Source organism: Mustela erminea, chromosome 1 (genome assembly GCF_009829155.1).
Source record: "Mustela erminea isolate mMusErm1 chromosome 1, mMusErm1.Pri, whole genome shotgun sequence".
Taxonomy (NCBI): Eukaryota; Metazoa; Chordata; class Mammalia; order Carnivora; family Mustelidae; genus Mustela; species Mustela erminea.
This window is the reverse complement of record NC_045614.1, coordinates 27284497-27310038: the sequence shown is the minus strand read 5'-3', so window position 1 is coordinate 27310038 and position 25542 is coordinate 27284497. Positions and strand designations below refer to the sequence as shown.

The window sequence follows — 25542 nt, the reverse complement described above, 5'->3', positions numbered from 1 at the left end:
CTGTTCCTGATGAATTCCATAACCAACTTGGGTGACGTCTAAACAGAGAAATCTCACATCACCTTTTTTGTCCTGTTTTTATTATTGTGTGATCTTTTCAAGTAGTTGATCTTGTGTGTGTCCTCCTTGAAGCGTTCTGAAGTTACTACCCATTTTTACTCCATAGATGAAACTTGTTCTTCTAGCATGGAAACATCAAGGGGAAGAATTGCTCTGTTCATGTCTATAGTCCTCATCATAAGAGAGTTTTCACTTTATCCTGACCTGACTTTGAACATTTAGGGGAAATGCTCAATTTGTAGCCTTAGCTAATGGCACTACAATGTCACACTTCTCTGTTTAACATTCAGCTTTGTTAATCAAGGAAACCAGATTGGCTCTCTGCATGTTGATTAAATTGATTACAGCTGTAGGCCTTGATAGCATTTTTTCAAGTGTCTCTAATTAATCAGACAATGCTTGATTAGTTTTTTCTGTTTTGAGGAGATAAACTGACTTCCTTGAGAATTTTCACCCCAAAATAATTCCCCTCCAGTGAAAGGTAAAGGATAAGTGAGTCAGGGCACTGAAACCTTTTATCTTCCAGCAACTTAAAAAAAAAAAAAAAAAAAGAGGAAGAAAGAAATCCTTTGAAAAGCCGATTAAAACATAATATTAACCTTTTTCTTCCATATTCTCATGAATACATCTTGTGGAATGAAGAAGTCTGTGTGTTCCTCCGAGCTTTTAGGCTGGCCTATCACAGAGCATCTTCCAACTTTCTCATTGTTAACCGCTCTTTATCAAGTTATGTCATTGAGTTGTCAGACCCGACAGTTCAGATGTCAGCCCAGGAACTATTTTGTTTTAATAATCAGGCTCGAGGATGATGTGTTAAAAAAATAATAATAATAAAAAGCTACCACCTATTTTTTTTCAGTCATATCTCTAGCATTAGATAAAGCAGCTGTTGTTTATGCAAATGAAAACTTGACAATTTCCAGGAACGTTACCAACATTTATAAAGACCCAAAGTGTTCTGCTTTCATCATTAAAGTTGGTATTTCCAATGGGGAAGGCTGCTAGGATCAGCTCAGATGGTGCATGTTGGCATGAGGAAGGCACTATTTTCCTCTCTCCTCCCCTATTGGTTGAGGGACCAATCTAGACTCCTGTTTCCAATAAGCACTCATCACTTAAAACACTTTTTAAAAGATACTTTGAAGCTGTGTTTCAGAGACGTTTTCTTACAGATGTCATCAAATTGAAGCTCCTGAAGAGAGAGAATCTGCCTTTAAAAAGGAAAGTAGAAAAACATTCAATCAGAGCAGAAAGTGAGAAACAGATCTTACTCCTCCCATCCCCAAACCCTCATTTCTACTCCCAGGTACGCTGATGGTTAACAGTTTCTTGGGCATCCCTCAGAAACTTTCTGTGCATATTACCAGGAAATACATGTTTTATTTACATATTTTTTCAACATAAAGGAATAAAATTCTATATTGTTCTATACTTGCTTTTTAGATTTTTACAGAATAGGTTTTAGACATCTTTCTAAATTTGCACATAGAGATGAACACATTCTTCATTAACTGCCAGGTGTTATTTCACTGTTTGAATGTACTTTCATTTATTTAGCCAGTTCACTGCTGATAGACTTTTAGGTGATTTCTAGCTTTTGTTACTGTAAACCGTGCTGTAATAAACATCCTCATGTACATATCTTTGTGAGCTTGGACAAGTAGGTGTTTACAGCAGATCCCTAGCAGTAAAATTATTTGGTCAAAAGGTAACTCTGATAGATATGACCAAACTGTCTACCAGTTTACATTCCTACCAGCTCACACTGAGTTTCGTGAAACTTCAGAATTTTGCCAAGCTACTGTATGTCAGTGGTATCTCGTTATTTTAATTTGCATTTCTATAATTATATACATGGTCAATGTCTTTCTGTATTAAGGGATGCGTATTTACATGTCTTTTCTTCTGACCTGACCATTCATATCTTTGCCTACTTTTCTAGGATCATGTCTTATTTTTATCCAGTGTCCTTATATACCCAACACAATACCAGGCACACGGACCCTCGATAACTATTTGAATTTTACTTATATAATATATGGGACACACAGAAAGAATATATAATAGTCCTAATTAGAATGTAAGATACTTAAGGCAAACTGCAATCTCTAGAGCCTTTCACTCTCAAAGGATGACAAAACAAGATGTCTCCTTAGGAGACCTCTATACAGTAGGACTTTATTTTGATACAGTAGGAAATCTGTTTTGTCAAAGGGAAGGCTCTGTGCTTCTCACGTGCATTTTCACATCCACATGTACTAAATTTCCAAACAATACCATTAGTTCTTGCCTAAATCATACAGCAACAAAATCCTAGCTCTTCTTTCTAACCCCCTTCTTATTCCCCACCAATCCACTCTCCACACAACTGCTACTGCGATTTTTCTAAAAGGTAAATCCAAGATTCTTGTAGCTTAAGATCCTTCAAAAGATCCTCAAGGCCTTCAGAATGAAGTCAGAACTTTTTAGTTTGCCACCTAAAACCCCTGCCTTCTTTAGGAATTGATGACACTCCTGTCATCTAACACATACGTATGCCCAGTGTCTGTCATTTCACACTGCAAGCAGTGCTCCTGGCTTGCTATGCCTTTCTGCTGTAGTGCATGCTGTTTTTTCTAGAATATCCTTCTACCTTTTCTCTATCTTGCTCCTCCATTCTCCTCCTTCAGGAACAACCCTTTCATCACTTTTGCTGAAACCCCCATCTGAAATCTTCTAAATGTAAAAGTTTCCCTGGGCTTAACTTTATCTAACAATACTTATTTCACCTTCTTCTAAATGTTGGTCTAATGAACAGTCTGTCTCTAGGAGACTGAATTCCTCAAGGGCAGAATCATGTCTTCCTCCTCAGTACCAGCATAAAGTCTGAGACCCTGCCGGGGCTCAGTAAACATCTATTCAATGTAAAATCATAAAGCAGCTGTGCTGGTAACAGTACACAGAAGGCAAGGAAGGGGCCAGCCTCTCTCGTGCTGTCTCAAGGAGATGGGCTATTACTGTTCATATGTTGTAGTTGAATTTGAGTCTCCAGAGTTGAATTATCTGCCATATCTAATGAGTCAGTGTCTGTAAAATGGTCCCAAGATGCTGTGTCGTTAATATTTTTTTAGACTGAGGGAAAATACTGCCAAACAGGAAAGATGTTCAGCTCTACAGAGAGCATATAAAGCATATTTAGTAGAGTAAGAGGAATTAATGATTTTCATGATTTGTTGGAGCATTGAGCGCTTGGAGGGAGCTAGGTCTTCTCCAATTTATGGATTTTCTGACAAAGGCATGGGCAGGAGAGATGATTTTGTCAAGGTCAGAAGAAGAAAGAGTATGATTTCCCTTTTGTGTGAGTGTCTGTTGCATGTCTCCAAATAACATAGATTGATGTGAAATGAAAATACAGTGCTTCTTTATGCAATGTGTTTCCCAAATTTCGCTATGGAAGAAATGCAACCCTATCCCAGGCCCCACCATAATGTAAACATCTTCTGAGCACTTCTAGGAGGGGAGGAGAAGAAATAGCTGGGGAGAGTAATTCCCATATTGTTCGGAAATAGCTGCCTTCCCTGGCCTCTATTTTTGCTCCCACTGCTCTCAGAACATGTTTTCCTGACCTCCTCTCTGCCAGATCTTTCTCAAGTATTCACCCATTTCTCAATCTTTTCACTCTCACCTGCAGGTCTTTCTCTCATAGCCCTGGCCTTCCTACAAGTGTTCATTCATTCACTCATTTAACATCTTTTGAATTTTAATTCCGGTATAATCATTCAACAGATATTTGTTAAGCATCTATTATGTGTCAAGCCCAAGGTGAAGAAGACGGACATGATTGCCTGCCTGATGGGATTTATAATCTGGTCACAGCTTGTCTTCCTGGTTCATAGACAGCCATATTCTCACTGTGTCCTCACATGGCAGAAGGGGCAAGGAAGCTCTCTGGGTTCCCTTTTGTAAGGGCACTAATCTCATTTAGGAGGGCTCTGCCCTCATGACCTAAGCACTTCCCAAAGCCTCACCTCCAGACACCGTCACGCTGGGGATTAGTTTTCAGCATAAGAATTTGGGGGGGATGCAAAGATTCACTCTATAGCACTAGGCAATTATGAGAAAAGAGTCTAAGGATGTGGCTCTCCCTCTGAAGCCTAGAGTTAGTGTGGTGGTGAAATTGAGGGAAAAGCACAAAAACATTCTGTAGAGATAGTAAGGACTCGACTATGTAAAACTTTGAGCCAACTGGGGGCGCCTGGGTGGCTCAGTTGGTTAAGGGTCCAACTATTGATTTTGGCTCAGGTGATGATCTCAAGGTCATGAGATTGAGCCCTGTGTCAGGCTCCATATGGGCATGGAGTCTGCTTAAGATTCTCTCTCTCCCTGTCCCTCTGCCCCTCTGCACACTGTTCTCTCTCTCTCTCTCTCTCTCTCTCTCTTTCTCTGTTTAAAAAAAAAAAAATTTTTTTTTCCAAGCCAATGTAGTGATTTTGAATTTTGCTCTAAGAGTGAATTTTTAAAAACCCACCCTGGACTGGATTAGAGGGAGTCTAGATTGGCTGGGGGAAGAACAAGGGAGAGATTCTAGAAGCATAGACTAACAGGGTGGCAGTGGGTATAGAGATATGTCAGCATATTCAAGAACTAAGGTTAGGACCTTAAATGGATCCCTAAATATTTCCAGCTCATCTTCCCTTAGAGAGACTACAAAGACCTCAGATTCCTCATGTGCTAAACCAAACTCCTGGATCACCCAAACCAGTTTCCTCACCTCAGTTTCCCAGTTCATGCAGTGGTACCAACACTGTTTCATTTCCAGAATCCAGACTGTAAACTGCCTCATTCTCTCTTCAGACTAGCTTCCTCTGTGTAATAGGAAATATGGTAACCACTGGATCTGAGTTTTACTTCTTTTGGCTTCATCTTTACTGGAAACTCTCTCATTTTCAGACCCAGTTTCAAAAGTTCTAGGGAAACACAATTGGCCCAGATTAGGTCAGGTGTCTACATATGGACCAATCAACTCAGGTTGTAGGCTCACTAGGAACATGGTAACTCCCAGGAAGAAATAGGGTTACAGGCTGCTGTTCCAAAGAGAAGGGGAAGGAGTTCTAGCAGTCCCTTAGCTCTGTTCTCCTTTCTGGATGAGAGATTACAGTTGTTCCTTGGAAGTGCCAAGGGCGAAGAAAGGAGAAATAAGTGGAAATGGGGGGACAAAAAAAAAAAAACAGATTTTGCCTCAACATGAGAGGAGACTTTTAACAAAGTTATTTGGAAGATGAAATGTGATCTTTGAAAGAAGTACACACACAGTTCCTGATACTCAGGTATAAATTAGATAATCACTTGGTAAGAATGTTGTAGAAGGCAACCCTCAAACACTGAAAATCCAATACTGACGTTAGAAAACTCTTATAGAAAGCCAACCAAAATTAAACAATAGCATCTTAACACTTATTCGAGTCCATTTTAAGAGATACACAAGAGTTCCCCACTTATAGTTTGAGCTTCCTACTTCAAATGGGAGATGAATCCTATGAAGAAAAAATATTTAAATTTTAAAAAAGAAAGATATTTTCTTAGTTTTTTTTTTCTTTTATATACTAGTTAAACATATTTCTGAACCAGCATTCTGTTTTCTGAGGCAGAAAATTAAATTTTTCTGTCATGGCTATAAGGAAGCAAGTTGTATGTCTCCAGATTTACCCCAAATTGTGTGTACCACACATGATGAAGAAACAATAGCATGCTCCTGGCAGGTGGAGAAAGCAACATGGATGGAAAATAGAGAGTGGTTTGCAAAAACAGCGTTACAGATTGTTAGGGAAACTTACAGCAATGAGTGGCATTCAGTATCCTGAACTGCCAAAGAAACTCTTTCAATAGTTATGCATTTGATAAATATGGAGAAGTGCCCACTCTGTGCCAGGCACTCTGCTTGGTAGGAGGCAATGGATGGTGACTACATACATCTGATGATCAAACAAATGAGTTAAGGGTGCGCCTGGGTGGCTCAGTGGGTTAGGCCACTGCCTTCAGCTCGGGTCATGATCCCAGGGTCCTGGGATCGAGTCCCGCGTCAGGCTCTCTGCTCGGCGAGGAGCCTGCTTCCTCCTCCCTCTCTCTGCCTGCCTCTCTGCCTGCTTGTGATCTCTCTCTGTCAAATAAATAAATAAATTCTAAAAAAAAAACAAAAACAAAAAAACAAATGAGTTAATTATGAACTGAGACAAGATCTCTTAGTGAGAAGATCACAGTTGCTCTATTAGATGGGGTAACAAAGGAACTCAGCTAGATTGGAGAGGGTGTTAGGGAAGACTTCTCAAGAGAGTGATACTTGAGCTAAAATCAAGTTGAATATGACTTTACCAGGCCAAGGAAGAGTAGGAACAAGGGAGGAGAGTGTACTGTAGACAAGGGGGAACAGCCTGGGCAAAGGCCCCATGATAGTAGGGAGCATGACATGTTCCAGAAATTGAGAGAAGACCAGCATGGCTGGAACTTAGTGAGATGGAGAATAATGCAAGACGAGGTTGGAACAATACATAGAGATTAGTTTATGCAAAGCCTCAAAGGCCACCGTAGAGATTCTGGTTTTACTCCCAAGTACAGTATCTTCCCAGTGAGACTGAAGGGTTTTAAACAAGAGGTTGACATAATCAGATTGGAATTTTGGCTGCGGTGTGGACGGAAGAGAAGGGAAGCCAGAATGAAGAGGGATCCATTAAGAGTTTTTGCTACAGATAACATGAAGCAAGATAATCATTAGGCTTTGGTGGTAGAAGTAGAGTTGGCAAAAAAGGTGAATTCAAAACACATTTAGGAGGGAAATTGACAGAAATTTTCATAAGAGTCCTGAGAGTGTTTCACTCCACAATTCCTTCCTCCAAGACAGAGGCTGTTAAGCTACAGGCTGTGGGCCAAATCCTGTTCATTGAGAGATTTTTTGGTAAGATTTTACTGGAATACAGCAATGTCCGTTCGTTTACTTGTTTATGTGTGCTTTCACACACTCCTGCAGCACTGCGGAATAGTTGCAACAGAGACCTCGTGCTTGTAAAGCCCAATGTATTGGGGCGCCTGGGTGCCTCAGTGGGTTAGGCCTCTGCCTTCAGGTCAGGTCGTGATCCCAGGGTCCTGGGATCAAGCCCCACATCGGACTCTCTGCTCAGTGGGGAGCCTGCTTCCCTCTCCCTCTCTCAGCCTACCTTTCTGCCTACTTGTGATCTCTGTCTGTCAAATAAATTTTTTTTTTTTAAGCCCAATGTATTTTCTCTCTGGTTCTGCACAGAAAAGCTTTGCCAACCATGGAATTTACACTGCTCAAAACAGCACCTCCATGGTATTCCAAGGTGTAGACATGCCTAATATAGGAGTCCAAAAGTCCGTGAATGGGCTTTAGGTAATCTCCAACCTCCTGAAATTGGAAGTAAAACTTAATATTTATCTGATCAGCCCACAGCATTCTTTTTGTACAACCCATGTTTTAATTCATTTTCTGCTGGCTAGAATGCTGCTTCCATCAGACTGTGAGTGAGCTCTTTGATTCCCCAGGACCTGACACACAGAAGTTCAGTAAATGGTGACTGAATATGTAGAGAGATGATTAAGCTAGCTGTTGGCCTCATGTCTTGTATTTCTGTATAGATATATATGTATGTACACACATAATATATGTACAGGAAACACTTTAATGAAATAAATGTAAAGTTGTTCTTGGAAACAAAATCTTGCTTTTAAATGAAGGAACTGAAACCACAGTCTGTCTTCACTGAGGACATTCTCCTCGGTTATAAAATATCTGATTGAGTTAATGCTCAGTGCCTCACTTCAAAAAAAAATCTATCATGCAATTGGGAAGAAAACAGTGAGGTATTCTTATTTTGGTCAAGATTTTAATATTTGATAAATCTGGCCATTGTGAAAATTCACAAGATGGTATTTGTTCTTCATCTGCTCTGTATTTTTATATGTGGTATTTCATGTGACTCCATTGTCTTGACTCTTAAATAAAACACATCTTCTGGTGACAGTATTCAGTAGGCATAGGTGTACCCGGAAGTCCTTTCTCTAGTGTCAAGAGGAGAGGGAGGGGTGGGAGGCCTGCCGCGTCCACGAGAGGAAAGGAGAAGACACAGCATTACCTGAACACGCTCAGAGAGCAGGCCTGACTGGAAAGGGTGTTGTTCACCCACCAAAGGAGTTAGAGGCTTTCCTAACAAGTAGATAGAGTCAGCCCTTGGGAGAAAAGGATTATAATCAGAGCGGAGGAGAGCAGCCAGAAAGCATCAAATACAAAGGACAAGGCAAATGTGAAAATGGTGGAACAAAGAGCAAGAAAAAATTCCAGAGCACAGCCACTGACGTAAGAGACCAGGGAGACGTTCAGAACTCTAGCCGGGCTGGCATGTTGTTAGTGTGCCTCAACTGAACTCCCACTTCCTTAGATGTTTACTGCTTTCTGAGTTAGGAAGGCATAGGGTTTAAAGAAGCTGATCAAGGGTCACGTCAATTAGTATTAAATATCACATATGAAAATGAAAACATATAAGATATAGGTGCTAGACTGTATACCTGTGCTTATCAATAAGACACCCAAAAAATGCTCTGAAGAAAATGAAATTGTTAAATATATACGAAGTAAAATAAAAACAACAAGCAAAAACAATGCCACCAGGATGGGAAAATAGTGCAACCTGAAGCATTTCTCAAGTTGTGGTCTATGGACTTAGGATCCCAAAAGTTCTGGATGCATGCATGGGGGCTATCCTCCTCTTGGAAGATTCACAGTGTATTAAAAGCTCTCAAAAGTCCTATAAGAAAAAGTCCTGACTCTGTTTAGCCCAATATTTTCCATATTATAATTATAATTAACAACACTTTTTTTTTTGCAAAATATACTTTATAAATGCATACTTAGTAAAAGGACAAACAAATACATTGCTTTGATCAAAATTTCTTAATTGTATAAGATCTTCTGAGTCTTAAGTTAAAATAGTATCACTTGTCAAGAGAACTCTGTAGTCATTTTTAGAAGATAAAATTACATCTACATTATAACCAGAATAAACTCACACCATGTACTATAACTCAAAGTACAGAGGCAATAAAAAAAAAAGAGTAATACATTTGATTACAGAAAAAATTTTTTAAACTATTGCATGGCAAAAGAAAAAAACGGTGTAAGCAAAAACACATGACAAAGTGAGGGGAAACAAAAAACCTGATAGAAGAAGGGGCAAAGACATGAATACACACACAAATAGATAAAAACAAAAAAAGCATATATGCATATACCTACATATTACATGCCTGGCCTTATGCACATGAAAAGTCAGTTAGCTCCACTCATAATGCTCATATTGAGAACAAATGCAAATCAGAAGTACTTTAAGGTACCAGTTTTTATCTCTCAGGTTGGAAAGCATTTAAACTTGACCACATACTCTTATGGCATGGCTGTGGAGAAATCAGCACTGACCTGCATGGTTGGAGGGAATGCAGATGGCACAGTCCCTGTGGAGGGAATTTTTTAGTATCTAACAAAACCAAGTATCTATTTACCTTTTGTCCCAGAAATTCCACTTCTAGGAATTTACCTTGAAGATCTATCTCCAAGTATACAAAAATTGGTAGCTCAAGGTTATTCACAGCACTATTAATTGCAGTGATTGCAAAATATTGAAAACATGCCCAAACATGAGAGAGTGGTGAAATTCATGATAGTCTAGCCAGACATGGAGTACTACACAGCCATGAAAAAGAATGAAATGCTCTCTGAACTGGAGGTGAATGATTTTCAGGTTATATTTTAAGTTGACTTTTGCATTAGACACATGTCTGCTTAATTTTTACAAAAAGAAACATGGGAGATACCAGAATGAACTTGATTGCCTATAGAGGAGCCGGTAAGAATGGCATGGAAGTGATGAGGGGTTGGAAACAAACTGGGAGGCAAGGGGGAAATGTAACTCTTACCTGAATAGGACTTTCTGTGTATTTTTTGACTTTTGAACTGTTAACATTTTATATACTCAACAACAAAAATAATAAAAATCAACAATTAATGGACAAAAAAGATTTCTTTCCTGTTAATATTTCTCTGTAATCTTATATTAACATATAATACAAACAAAAGTGGATGGATCCAACTTTATTTCAAAGAAATAATAAAACCACACTGAAAAGGAAGGAGAACTAACTCAAATAAATTTAGAACATACTATTTGACTATTTTATACTATTTTAACAAAGGAATAAAAAGAACCCTAAACAGAGAGCTCTAGAGAGTAGGCTTGGGGTTTTCTGTTGGTTGTTTTGTTTTGTTTTGTTTGCTTAACAATTCTGAAACTACTTTTGACATGTTCTATAGTTCAGAAAAGAAGTAAATTTATTGAGGATAATGGGAGGTTCTTTGCTGTCAAAGGAGTTACAAATATGGAAAGAGGAGAGATGAGCATGAACGTGTGGTGTTGCATTAGTATTGAAGAAATGAGCCCATAATTATAGAATAGGGATCATCAAACTATTTTCTGTAAAGGGCCAAACAGCAAATACTTAATTCCTTCAGTATAGCACAAAAACAGCCATAGACAATACATAACAAGTGAATATGACTTTATTCCAATAAAATTTTATTTATAGACGCATTTGAATTTTATATAATTATCATATGTCATGAAACATTATTATCTTTCTTTTTTCACCCATTTAAAAATGTAAAAATCATTCTCAGTTTGCGTGCTGTGCAAAAACAGGCATTGAGCCAGACTTTGCCCGCAGGCCATAGTTTGCCAATCCCATTTAGATAGAGAAATGATGATAGATAAATAGATAGATAGATAGTAGAGAGCAAGTGTGATCAAGTGTTTAATTTGGGGAATCTGGATGAACGATATGTAGGAGTTCTTTGTACTCTTCTTTCAAAGAAGTACTCTGTACTTTTCTTACAGAAAAGCTGTAAATCTGACATTATTTTAAACAACCAAAAAAAATCACAAAAGGAAGAACTCTGCACTTTTCATAGCTACTACAGAGAAGGAAAAACATTAATCAAGTCACTGGCCTAAGAAGTGAACATCTTACCTTTTATAATAGTCACACAACCCCCGTGTCCATGGACCGTGAGTAGGAGCTACTCCTGCCAGTGTTTAGAGTTTCTGATTTATCACTGAGGATGTCTTCATATGATAACATTATTATTTCTGTTGCTGGTGTTCCCCGTTGCTCTCCAGCACTCGTACTGAGTAATGAGGTCACCAGGACTTGTAATTTGTATGTGACCTTGTAATTTTCTATAATGTGGGGATTTGGGGTCTACAGTAATGAAATGGGCTAAATGAAAGGTGCTTATCAGAAAAATGCCCCATTAGCTTGGAAGTCTGCGACAATTCCTTTCTGATGTCCTTAATGTGTTATTATGAAATTCAATTATTCAGCACGTTCACCTTGCTTATTTCACTAGCCATAATCAGGGATAGCTAAGGTGAGGAGAGACTGTAAGTATCTTAAAATATGGCAAATAGGAATTGGGTAATTTTTACGTTGAGATCATCTTTTTTTTGCAGGAAGAGTGAATGACTTTCATGGAAAACCTCTGCTATAGATACTTGTAACCATTCTACTTTCCTTGACTGGTTTAATTCCAACAAAATCCAATTCCTGCTACCTTGGTTTATCATTGTAGGGAAAGCCACACTATGATTTTCACCAATAATGAAGATGATGGTGGTCATAGCTGAAATGTATTGAATGTGGCCCTGTATCCAGATCCATGCCAAGTGGTTTTCATCCTTTTTTTTTTTTCCCCCATTTAGTCCTAAAGCAGAACTCTGAGGTACTGTCATTATCTCCTCTTTCTAAAAGAGACTTACTATGTAAGTGGTATGGCCAAGCTTTTGCATGGGGAAACATGGTACCAGGATTGACCTGGAGAGCCAGTCCTCTTACTTCCTGCTGGGATTGTCTCCCATTGTAAATAAAGACAGAAATACAGAAATTTTGAAAGAACTTGTTTAATCATGAGGACATGCCCATGCTCCTGTTGAGAAGAATAAGATAAACGAAAGAGATGCTAGTATCAATGCAAGCATGAATTCGTGTTGGATCACTTTCCCTTACTGCCCCCATGCCGGAAGCTCACTAACAAGTTTAAAGATAAGAAAGGCTTGAAGTATAGCGCACAGTGATTCGAGCCCCCGGATGTCACCCTCTTGCATCACACCCATTTGGGGACCTCCTAGAGGGACCGAGAGGACCAGAAAAGAATGGAGGAGGAAGGGGAGTAAAGAACTTGGGAAATAAAGTTGGCAGTTGGAGGCAGAGGAGCAGGAATGTAGGAGTGGCTTTCCAGAGTGGTTTTGCCCCCATTCTTAATGGGAGTACTGAAGGAATGGGTCACTTGAGGGACCAGCTCCCCTCACTCTACCTTCTTTTGCCCTCCGATGCTCTAAAGACTGAGTGAGTGCCTGCTGACCCCACCATTGTGTCTAGTCCCTAATGGCTCCAAGACCACCTTCTGTTTCAGATCACATTTGGAATGTTGTCATGGAGGTAACATATGACTTTGCCAGGTTTCCTTACCCAAAGATCATTAAGAAGCTTTGTCTCTACTGCATTTCTTCTGAATTATCAAAATAATTTTTTTTAAGATTTTATTTATTTATTTGACAGACAGAGATCACAAGTAGGCACAGAGGCAGGCAGAGAGAGAGGAGGAAGCAGGCTCCTCACTGAGCAGAGAACCAGATGCGGGGCTTGATTCCAGGACCCTGGAATCATGACCTGAGTGGAAGGCAGAGGCTTTAACCTACTGAGCCACCCAGGCACCCCCAAAATAATTTTCTTATAGGAGAGGAACTGGGTACAGTTTAATAGCCACAGTAATAAGCTTTTGAGAGGAATAGTCATCTTTAATCTAGTTGATATATCTGTGGAACAACTAGTGAGTTCAGTGATTGACAATATATTAACCCATTTATAGAACTGAATATTATCTTCTGGATGTTCTGTCTTTCTGAAATATGAAGGAGGGGAAAAAATGTTTCTCTGTGGAAGTCCCAGGAAATTAAAAAACCAATGGAAAGATAAAATGTATATATGAAACTGCAGACCTGTTGTTTATTTACTTACTTCTTTTCTTTTTAGGGACTGGTTAAATATGTTGAGCCCACCAATCGTTCCTCCCAGTCAACACCCAACAGACCAGCATCTGGATTCTTCTGGAAGCTTGAGTGCTCAAGGTGGGACTATGGAAAATGTTATGCATAAAAAAATAAAAATCATTAACTACAAATAGAGAAAATCAGTCACTTTGAGATGCCACTGTTTTTATTAAATGCTAATCATTTAGGCTCACACCCCCAAAATGAGATGCCCTGTGCCTCATTTTATAGGATAATAAGTCCTTCGGTATCAAATTGACCTTCATCTGGATTCCAGGTCTACCAGCTCCTGCTGTGTGGCCTGTAGGACGTTTGGTTACCACATATGTAAAGTAAGACTGAAAGTGATAGCATCCGCCTGGAAGTTTTTTGTGAAGATTCATAAAGCACTTATATTAGCACCTACCAAATACTAGCAGTTCATTTTATTATAAAGCAGACACCACGCTCCTACATCACTAGATACATGTTTTCATTCACACAGGGATATTTGTCTTTAAAGGTAAAGCCAGCACAGAGTTATAGCAATTCGTGTTAGCAATGGAGGAATGGGAAGGAAGCAGGAATGAAAATTTGCCTGGGGTTCCCTTTGTGGGCGAGAGTCATAGAAATGAACCATCAGTTTTGGGTTGTGAGCAGGGAACGTGATTGTCTGGAGTACACAGAGGAGGAAGGGAAAAGAACCTTTGGTGGAAACAGGGATTGGGATGGAAGGGGTAGAGTGACAGATAACCTCAGAGTGGGACTCTCTGAGACAGCCTTTTGAGTTGGGCTTCTGAAGAGAGAAGCACGATATCTGAAGTTAAAACAAATAATACAGGAACTGAAGCCAAAATAAATTGCTCCAACAAAGGTGCCAGGTTTTTTCCCCTCACTGTCCCAGGGAGAAAGTGGAGCATCCCATTTTTCTTCAGGTGTGGAAAATTCAGAGTGAGAGCTCATACATCTGAGTTGCACATTTTGGCTGCCCAAGGGATGGAGATGTCTCCGTGATTTACTGTCTGAAATAGATTATGCCCCTCAAATTGGGAATCTTTTTAGAGGTGTACATTTATAATTACTTATGACAGAAAAATAGAATCTCGGCTGTCAGGAGGAGACCTTGCTGTGAGAGAACAAATAATATGTTATGTTAAGTGTCCTAAATAAACCACGGGAACAGAGAGCGTGGTCCTTGAGCAAAGGCACCCAAGATATATATTAGTGAGAAGTAGCAGAAAGGAGGCCTTTGAGTCACCATTACAAAGTGATGTTTTGACAGCAGGAGCTCAGTTATGTTGAAGGTAAACAGAACTTCCAACGAGGGCAAATTAACAGAATAAATTCAGAAGATTATAGAAATGTTCTGGCCAATGTTAACCAGGTCTGGTGCCCCAAGCTAATTAATATCATCAAAAACTGGTGTTGCCTATTTGGTGACTCTTTACATGTTACTGGCTTAGTTTTAGACAACATACCAATGTGCCAAGATAGTGTTCTTATACAGTGTTTGTCAAAGTAAAATGATGGGTTCAAGTATCCAGTTTGTATCACCAGAAGCAAGAGGGAGACATGGTTGTGGATAGTCGGGCCTCTTTTGGGGCTTCGGTTGCAGGATACCAAGAATTTAGAGAGAGATGCCGGACACCATGCTAAGTTCTAACAGTAGCTATCACAGCAACACTGTGAGGAAGGTACTATTAGTGTGAGTATGTAATTACTGATCTTTACAGCTGAGACAACTGAGGTACAAAGTTCTTGAATGCCTTGCCCAGGGTCACACAACCAGTCCTCAGCAGAGCTGGGATGAGATTCCAAACAGCCCGGCCCCACTGTTTTTATACTTTTTTTATTTTGAACCAAGTACCTAGATTACCTACTCAAAAAGAAATGTATATGAAATCAGGAATTGAAATTTTTTTTCCTCTTGAAATTTCCTGATCTATACAGGGAAAAACAAACAAACAAACAAACAAATGGAAACATCTCCAGGGCTAAGTAGCTAAGTTCTTTAAGGGAGCAGGAGGAAGCAGACGTCTGGTCTCCTGTTTCAGCCCTCCTATTCATGCTTGTCAGGAATCACAAGTGACACCATTTTCTCCATGGGAGTGAGGTGCTCAGGGGCAAAGCTGCTGTGTTGACCAGATCTGAGGGAGGCAAGGGTCTGACTGAGAGACAGGATCCCTGGATTGCTGAGCTGCCGGGCCTGAGTATTTCCTTGTCACCTCGCTTCCCAAAGGCCTTTCTAAGCAGGTCAGTCTCCCTTCACCTTGTACATTTTCTTCGTGCCCTTTTCACAATGTGTAATCCGTGATTTTGGGCTTGTTTAATGTCTTTTTTCCTACATAGCCTGTGAGTTTGTAAAAGCAGAGACTTCATCTGTTTGCTCACTCCTGGATCCCAAGTACCCTATGCAATTTCTGTAGGTTATTAGATACTCTAAATTTTTGTTAGAAGGTAGACTGGAAGGCTGAAAGGGAAAAAAGAGAGAGAGAAATGTTCTTCAAATGGCCATTTTTATACCAACCTTGAAAAAAAATGAGTAATTCATTGAAGTCTTACTTTCAGTAAGTCTTGCTTACTTACTTACTTTTCCCCTATTCCAGATTTTTAGTATATTATGTATATTTCTAAAATTTGTCAATGAGAGTATTGAACCTAGACCCTTGCATTTTAGCAATTAAAACAGTGACAGATAACCTGAGGCAGTGGCTCTTAAAGTATATTTATAAGCCGTGAAACTTTTTTATCAATTGAATTTCCTATGAAATTCTAACATTTAAAAGAGAGAAGAATAGAACCTCTCTGGCTAAAGGGGAAGTTAGGGTCTCAGAACCCTGCCTTGGGGCTCTGCTGAACCAGCTAAGACAGTGGTGCAGTCCTAGCCCCAGCTAGGATTAGGCTTCCTCCTTATCAGTGCCTTTCTGCAGAACTTTTGAAGGTGGTTTTGAAGCCTGGTTCCCAGGGAGGGAGGGTCTCCCATCTTTAAACTTCTAAGACAGAAATAACAATAGCTAATATTTATTTATTCTTCCTATGATCCACACCTGCAAGTACCCTTTACTTCTCATAATGGCAGCTACTGTTATTCCCCGCCTTTTCCACATGGACACTGGCGCTCAGAGCTGGGAAGTAATGTGCTAAACCCCTACAGCTCCAGCCCAGGTGGAGAGGACGAGATGCTTCTATAGAGTGAGAGGCATAACTGTAGTTCAGCAGCAGGGCCTGACCAATGCATAGTACTAGAAAACTTGCCCCAGGCCACATAAAAGTAAGTGCTTGGGTTAACCTTAAAAACAAAAGAGCGAGTTATGTTACCAGGAAAATGAGTTTATTTAGGAATAGCAAAGGAATGGCAGTTTGGGTCACGCACGCTGCAGCAAAGCGTAGGCAGGTGTGGAGAGCAACATTACTTTGTAGAGACAAAGGAGGACTTTGGGAGAGGCTGCTTTGAAGGAAAGTCTATTAGAATCTAAAAGTCCAAAGCAAGAGTTAAAGATGAGGACGCTTCCCATTGTCTAGGCTATTGCTTGTCAGGGAGAAAATCTCCCTTCCTTCTGCTGGGGCAATAAGATGAACTTCCTCCTGCACAGGAGCATGGCATAGGCGGCCACAGAAAGCCCGTGCGTAGCGCCTCCCTTTCCAGGTTTCCTCACTCCGTTTCAAATGAGGTCTCCCTCTACTCCTTGTCACACATGCCTTAGACCTGGCCTTTGAGTCTTTGCCATATTCAGTACGAGTCTGTGTCACAGCAACAGCTCCTGCTCAGACAGAAGCCTCGAGTGTATAAATGCCATCTTCAAGGAAACAGGCCGTGTTCTTGGAGAGCCAGGCAGCCGGCGGGACCGGCCTTGCGCTCCGGGCCCTGCGTCTGGAGGGAGAGCGGGGCGCTGCGCGTAGCTCCTCCCGGGCCGCAGCCTGCTCGCCGAGTGTCAGTTACCAGGGCCGCAGGCGCCCTTAACACTTGGCACAAATGTGTGTTCCTGGAGCGCATGTGAAATGTGAAAATGGGAAGTTATGATTTCAGAACTTACTCAAGAGAACTACCAAGCTGACCTTTGGAAAATAAAGCAGACTTTGCTTGATGAATAGTTGTCAATTTGTTTTTGACATTTGTTCCTTTACAGATATGACCCTTCAATTATTCATGCTTCCCAGCTCCAAAATGGAATATTAATGACCTCTCTCGTCAGGCCTGCAGAACCGCTCCTGCAGTTTACATAGATTTTGAGTAAGAAAGACATTCAGAAGTGCTTGTGGAGTTGCCAGAATCCCATAAAAACAACATCCTTGTGCCTTCTTTATGGCAAGGCCATAGAGGATATTCCTTTATGAACATGGGTGTATCTCCCACGAGACGCAAATAGGCAGCAGATGCTGATTGTAAAGATGTAATATCCGAACTACTGGCCAAGAATTTAGGACTCATGGCTCCTTGAAGCTAAGCAGAGAGAGGGGAATCTGGCCATGTGCTCTGGGCACAACAGGGGAGGCCTTCCAGAGTCTTATTTCCTTCCACACGGTTATTCGACACCCACCTGATACGATGAGTCTCAAACAGTCTTCTAAAATCTGTTTTACTAGCTATCTTACAGAGATTATGCTTCGCTGAAAAACCATGGTGTCCCCAGGTGCTTGACTTGGCGCCTAGGACACAGTCCACACTTAATAAGTATTTAATGAGTGCTTGCGTGAATCATCTGCCCATGGAAAACAGAAGTATGATTTGGTCTACTCTTTGGATCCTCCTTGTATCGTCAAGATTTACTTAAGGTGCAAAGAGACCTTCTCCCCCACAAAAAACAATCCTGGCAAGGTAGAAGTAATAAGAGAAGTCAGCACCATCCATGTGCCCGCCACAATGTCGGATTTTCCTGTGTTACCTCACAATGACTCCTCCCGATACTGCCAGGTATGAGGCTATGTTATGTCCCCCACTGTACAGGTGAAGTTAAGGTCACTGCCTGAGTCACAAACCCAGATTGTGGAGCAGGACTCTAACCCAGGCCTGTCAGACCTAGCAATCTATACCCCTAACCCCCATGCTGCGACAAGGCCACAGAATTCCCGCTGAGGTCAGTAAGAACCATACAACTGACGTGTCCACTGCAATTTTTAAATTCAGGAAGTTCTCTTTCTTGAAGCTTTCTGGATAAAATAGTACTCCCTTTAGTACTCCCCTTCAACCTGTGGCATCCCCATCTCAAGGCTCCACTCCTATAATGTTCGTTAGTATTCATGACATTGCGGAATCCAGAGTCCCCACCCCTTCCCCTGTTAGGCAAGGAGCTGCTTTTGCTCTCAGATTAACCTTGAGGAAGAGAGGTATTTCCTCTTACGCAGCTATCAGAGTCTGGGGGTGTCTTCTCTGCACGAAAGTGGTTGGGAGATGGGGGGCTGGTGATCAACGCCCTCACTAGGCTAAAGAGGTGCCTTCCTTCTAGGAGTACTAGAAGTGAGCCCGGAAGTAGGGAAGTAAACACATTGCTGGTGTCTGAGGCTCTCTCTCTTATTCTAGAACTATCCCCACCTACTTATTGCCCAGATGCACCCCAGAAATGTTCCTAGTCCAAGGTGTGAGTTCAGCTTCCCTTGCTGAAATTGGGGTGAATTTTCTTCTCGCTCCAGTGTTGCCACCTTGCCTGAGATCAGGCCATTGAGACATTGTGGGTTTCACAGCTCAGTAGTCTGGTTAGGGACTAACCTGGGTGTGTAACAAAACACATTCAGAGTCACAAGCTGCACATTCCCAAGTGCACAATTGCTTTGTAGGTTCTTTTCCCAGCTTTACTGAGATAAAATTAAAATGTAACGTGTAAGTTTAAGATGTAACACTGTGTAAGTTTAACTCAGTGATTTGATATACAAGCACACATTTGCATCACTGCACGTTTGTAAGTGGAGACTACCTGGAAAGAATGAAATTACACTAATTCCGTTAATCTTCCAAATCCTTCAATATGTTGTCTTCAGTGGCATTTTCCAAGTAAAATATAGCCACTGGTTTTTGCAAAAAGGGTGATATACTTATTTCCCAAATGAAACCTGAACTATAATCATGGCGTGTTATTTGCCTTCCAAGAAACAATATGGTGTTCTAATAGAAGAAAGTATCTTTTCCTCCTTTTTATCCCATCCTTGATCATTTATCCTTCTCCCATCCTAGGACACATATTTGAAACAAAATTCAGCAGTTCATAGTAGACTTTCTCAGGTTTTAGTGCAAGTTAATTTTGCCCTACTGTGAGAAGCATTGGTGGGAGAGTTTGCGAGCAGCCAGTGCTCTGCGGAATCTTATCTAAAATGTCATCTTTATCGATCCTGAGGCTGACTGTTTGGAATGGTGATCCCTCACCATTGAATTGTTTAAACAATAGTGTATTAGTATGCACATAAAAGTACAGTCAATCAGTTCTCAAGATCTATAAGAGAGAAAACGCATTAACTTTTTAAAAAAAAATTCTGGATGGCAGCGTCAGAAAATCGAAAATCAAGTGCAGTGTCTTGATTCAGAGATTTTAAATCTGATAAACCGGTGCCACATTATTTGTTTTCAAGCTTGAGGACTCAGCCTGCGCATACAGGTTTTCTATTATCTATGGTTAAAACGCGATAAATATAGATAATTAAGCATTTATATTAATGGATTTTCAAAAGGTGAACTGAAGGAATTGTTTGCCTGAACTGATCTAACAGAGGGGAGGGCAGCTAATATTGCTGCATTCGGTCTGGCTCTGCTGGCTTTTCTTCTATTATTGCTGTTAACCCATTCAAAGTGGATGAAGCTGGAAGTTTGTAAATAGATTATTATCTGAAAGGCAATTTTATTTCACTGGAAATGACTTTATTATGTGGAGAAGAGTAAAAATGTAATTTGGACCCCTGTCCAGATGCTCTTAGTGTAGTAGCAGAGAATGGTTTTATTTGTTAATTTGTCCTTTCAGAGTTTCTGTAGCCAGTCTTTAAATAGAGCAATTTAGCATTTGGGGGGAAAAACAAACCCTGCACCATTCAAGAATATAATTGAAAATTACCCCATACCCATGCACAATAATTACCTTTCAAAACATTTCCCATTGCTTGACATCATAGTGGTAATTGCTTAATGATATTATAATTTCATTACGTAGGGATTACAATGGCTTAAAATGATGTAAATTGGAGGCGTTGAAAATTAAGTTATAATGAAAACAAAACCTTTTATGCAAGTTTAAAGCACTTATTTCAATGTAAAATTATACATAATGTCACCCAATTTTTGTACGGGTGTCATTGTTGGTAGAGTTAAAATTCATCCATTTAAACCTTTAGTACTAAAAACCACAAAACCTGCTTTAGTCCCATGGCTATAATGCATGAGGTTCCAGTTTTATGGTGATACGTATTGGAACGAATGCATTTACATAGCAGTTACTGCTTCAGTTTGTATGCATTATGTAGCAAAACCCCTACTAATGAATTGGATCCACATCGATCCCTTTGCAGTTGGGTGATAAAGACCCACGGCCCATTACAACTGTTATTTTCATCTAGAAAGATTCTTGACTGGTCCTAAAATGTATTGAGTTTTCTAACTTAATAGCACCAGCTTAAAATTTTATCTTTTTGGAAAGTACCAGCTCCAGAGTACGCTGAACAGTAACCTGGCATGTAACTTACGTGCCAGAGGTCAGAATTTCCCCCAGTGTGTGGATGGAGTAAAAACAAAGCACGGACAAAGACCTCCGAGATGGGTTGACTTCTCATCACTTACCTCGATGATCCATGATTTTAACATTACACCTGATGGGAAAATTCATTTTACTTTTTAAAAATACGCAATTTTTGGTTTAAGTACTTTTTTTACTTAAAGATGAATTCTTGAATTCTTGATAATGTCCTTTATGAAGCTAGTTGGGGTCTTTGTATTTCATTCAAATCCACTATTTTTTTTTTCTCGGTAGTAAAAAATCAAACAGGCACAGTTTGGAGATGGGGAATAAGGTATAAGTGGACACACCCCTTTTGTGTCCCTTTTGTGTCTACCTCGGCTCTCTTCAGTTTTTCATGATGACAACTGTAACAACAACATTTATTGAGTATTCACTGTGTGTGTGTGGAGTCTTACTGAGCATCTTACTGAGTTGTCATAGGTACCATCACAAGTAGGATTACTGTCCTCACATGAGGAGACTAAGGCTCAGAGTGCTGAATTTTCCCAGGGTCCCACAGCTACCCAGTGGTAGAATGGGATTTGGACCCAGGCCTGTCTGACTCGTTGTCTCCGTGTGATGCTGTCCGTCTCTATGAAGCCTTATCCTAGGACTCTAAGCTTTATCAGTGTTTTTGTTCTGAGTGACTAAGCAATTTATAACCTGTAGTTCGTGATTTATTTCAAGGTTGTCATTATCCTTAAGAGTAACAGTAACGATCATTTGTTGCAGAATTACTGTGTCCGCTGTGTTATGCATATTATCCAGGGTCCAGTTTCGTCTCCCACAAAACCCTATGAAACAGGCAGTACTATTTCCATTTGGTAAATAAGGAAATGAGGGTCCAGTGAGGCAGAGTAACCCATAATTGCCCAAAGGTCATTTGGGTAGGCAGCGGCCGAGCTCCCTCCCATCCCGTGGGCGGGATCGTAGGGCCCAGGGCTCTCTTAGCCTCTCTGCAGTTGCAACTCCCATCACCCCACCATTAATCTTCACTAGCTGCTTTTGTTTTGTGTATGAATGTCACATCCACACCTAGACATAGTACAAATTTAATAGACACCATCATGTAGCCTGCACACATAAGTTACTTATTGGTTCTGTTCTCTGAAGAAGCCTAAATAAGAAAGGGATGATGGGTTGAATATGTGAAGATAAAGGACACATGCACACCCTCCTTTTGATGTGCAGAAGTGACCTAAAGGGGGTCATCTTCCATGAGAAACAGCCACTTAAAAAGCATTCCCAACTTCTACTTAAAGGAAGAAGGTGGAGGCAGGACCCTGGGGCCCACTCTTAAGGTAACAATAGAAAGTAAAGGAAAAGCAGCCTGCCTTCTCTGATTTCCTGTTCTTAATTAGAAACCGTGCAGGGTGCTCAGGTCAGCTGCCACCATTAACGTGGCCATTAGCAAAGTCCTGTCATACTTCAAGGACATAAGCCACTGCAGCCAAGAGTCACAGAAACTCATCAAAGGCACCGCAGGGAATCACTGGATCTGGTCCTGCCCTGTGCACAATAAAATCTGACATAAGTGGTCGCCCCAGTCCCTGCATCACCCTCCCCAGGGTCCACTTCCCATTTCCTGGTCTGCTCTACGGTTTAGAAAATTCTTCCTTGTGCTGAGCCAAAATCTGGCTCCTCATAACTTTCCCTCATTGATCCTCTTGCTTCCTCCTGGAACCCCACAGAATCATCTTAACTTTTTTCTCATTTACCACCCTTGACGTTCTTGAGGCCAGAAGGGCTGCTGTAACCGCAAGCTTTGTCTTTTCTGGAGTTAATAAGCCCGGATTTTGCCTCTGCCCTCCCACATGGACTCTCATCTTTCTCTGTGATCTTTGAAGTGTGAGAAATGAAATTTCTTTTGTTTCCAAACCTGAGTTTTTCAAATGTAGGACACCTTTACAATTTGACACCTTTGCAATGTGTTATACTCTTCCATGTTTAAATCCCCATAACATAATGGTTCCCACCTGAACATGTCCCACCACCTTCTTAAAGAAAGCAGGGCACCAGTATGGTAGAAAGAACGCAGAACTGAGAGTCTAGAAACCCAGGTTCATCCCTGACTCTGCCTCTGACTCGGCAAGTGACCTCAGGTGAGCCAGTGAACTCTGTAGACCTTCCTTCCCTCTTCTGTCAGATGGGCACCATGACGCAGGCCTGTTTCCCAGGAGGGTCAAGTGAGCTCCTGCATGGGGAAGTGCTTTGTAAACCGTCAAGGGCTCCACCAGTTGAGGTGTTAGTCAGTGAGGCGGCGGCTCTGAGTCCTCCATCCAGCGCCACTTTTGAAGGACTGCTCGAACCGCGTGTAGCCCATAAGCGTCAGTTGGAGGCTCTTGGGTTTTGCCCAAGTCGCCGCACACTCTTTGAGAACAGCGCCTTCTTCTTCAACCATCTCATCCCCCACTCAGTGCCTGGTGCAGGGGCAGTCGTGCTTTAGGTCTTTGGATGGTCAGAGGAATAGCTATAGTAGAATCTCAGCCCCCGACCTCACCATCTTGGCCCCACTCCCTGGGACTTAACTTGGGCTTGTCACTGTCCTGACAGGATCCGTGCACCAGCTTGGTCTGACTTGGGCTGGGAAAGATCGAATCCCACCACCTTCCCATACTCTGGGGAGTGACACTTATAACCACAGACTTCTTTTTCACAATCATGTATTCCCCCTTTCCAGAAACATCCGTATTGACTGAGCCTCTGTTACATGTCAGCCTTAGCCCAGGCCCACAGCCTAGCCCCTCTGAAAGTAACCCTGGTGAGCTCACAGCCCCAGAGACTGGGCTTTCTCTGGTCCTCAGCAGCCTGTGCTCAGGAAGAGAGAGGGGTCTTGGGTTTTTTTTTTTTTGGTTGTTGTTGTTTTTTATTCGACAGAGAAAAATCACAAGTAGGCAGAGAGGCGGGCAGAGAGAGAGAGAGAGGAGGAAGCAGGCTCCCCGCAGAGCAGAGAGCCCGATGCGGGGCTCGATCCCAGGACCCTGGGATCATGACCTGAGCCGAACGCAGAGGCTTTAACCCCCTGAGCCACCCAGGCACCCCGAGAGAGGGATGTTCTAATCAGCCCTCCTTCCTGCTCTGATCTTCTCCAGCTCAGGGAGGGCTTACCTTCCCGGCTTCAGGACTCCTATTATGTGCTTTTCAGAAGTACTCAGGAGACGCTTGCTGGAGGCGGCCTCGAGTGTACAAGTACTGAGCACAGCCCTGGGCACATATAAGGTGCTCAGGAAAGATCTTACAAAAACCTTTTTTTTTTTTTCATTCCAAGGCATGTGTTAGAAACCAACCAAAACCGCTAATAACTTAGGCAGCAGGAGTTCCTCCAAAATGTCTAAATAGTTGTCACAGAGACAAACATGAAGCCACGTCCATGTGACTAGCAAACGTGACAGATATTCCTCCCACTGATGAAATTACATCACCTGATAGTTTTCTGTACGTGTTCTTTGCTTTGTGTGTCTTGTGTTCCTAAACAACATTATCATTTTAATTTGGGTTTACTTGGTAGCACTTTTAGGGTGCATTCATACAGCACTGGCCCGCAGTGAAGTCTGGAACTGTCTCCCCCGTCTTGATTCCCGCTCGTATCCTTGATCCCGTGAGTCCCTTGGCCATGTGCCTTCGCGGTCTCCACACTCAGCTTGATTGTCCTTCAGAGCAAAGCTGGCCCTGTCTGATGCTGTGAGCAGAGTCTGCACATCTGCCGTGCCCCTCCATTTTGGCCTTGACATTCTGCCTCTCCCAGGAGGATTGGAGGGGCCTGCCTTCTTGCCCTTCTGCCCTGGCAATCAGGAGTTCCCGGCCAGTCAGGCAGCTGACGTGTCTGTGGTTCCCCTCCCCGCAGGTGAAGAAGACCCGAGTGTGGAGGAGGACGAGGAAGTGCTGACTCTGCTGTACGACCCGTGTCTGAACTGCTACTTTGATCCCCAGACCGGGAAATACTACGAACTGGTGTGAAGCCTGCCTTCCTCCGGGGCCTAGAATGGCCATGCCCAGGCGGGGCAGGCGAGCCGTGCTGACCGTGACGTTGGCCCCACGGTGCATGTGTCGGGCAGGCTCGCAGAATCCAGAGTAACTGAGAGAAATGAAGTTGTTTTGTAAATAACGTTTGGTGTTAAGGATGCCTACCTTCTCTTTGTAGATGCATGTGATTTTTTTTTTTTTTTTGACAGTGAAGTAATTAATACAGAGACAAGATTTTAGGACTTCGAATTGGTTCTTACTGGTTAGTTCTCATCCTACATATCATTTTTTATTGCCTATAATCTTATGGAAGCAAATTAAGAGTTATTAATTCAAATGTTTTGCAGTGTTACTCTGTAAATGATGGCTTGATACACAGAAAACGTATTCTTGTTTCAAAGATATTTGGGTACCTTTTATTACCTATTTGTATTAAAAATAAAGTATGATGGTCAAAAAAATACCTTTTAAACTGCCTTCTTTTATTTGCCTTGCTTGCATTCTTTACCAGAATATTCCAAGATAATATTTACCCTTCCTTAGGCTCTCAAGAAAAGAAAACAGTGTGACCTGGTCAGACTTTATGATCGTATTTTGTTAACACTGGCCCTACTGTTCCATTTCATTAAGGTTCATCCAGAGTTTGCCAAAGATCAAAACATTGCTAATCACTTAAGCTGATTAGCACAGTACTGTGCTTTTTTGGT

At 41.4% G+C, this 25542-nt stretch overlaps 1 protein-coding gene across 8 annotated transcripts in view; it reads left to right on the top strand.

The window, feature by feature from the left end:
- Positions 1–25298, top strand: part of C1H3orf67 (chromosome 1 C3orf67 homolog) — a 247862-nt gene extending 222564 nt beyond the window's left edge. For all 8 annotated transcript variants that reach the window (XM_032323954.1, XM_032323924.1, XM_032323904.1 and 5 more), the window contains 2 exons: positions 13186–13280; positions 24717–25298. In XM_032323954.1, the coding sequence (XP_032179845.1) occupies positions 13186–13280; positions 24717–24829 (208 nt within the window). In that variant the 3' untranslated portion in view covers positions 24830–25298. The remainder of the gene's footprint in view (positions 1–13185; positions 13281–24716) is intronic.
- The last annotated feature ends 244 nt before the right edge of the window (positions 25299–25542 follow it).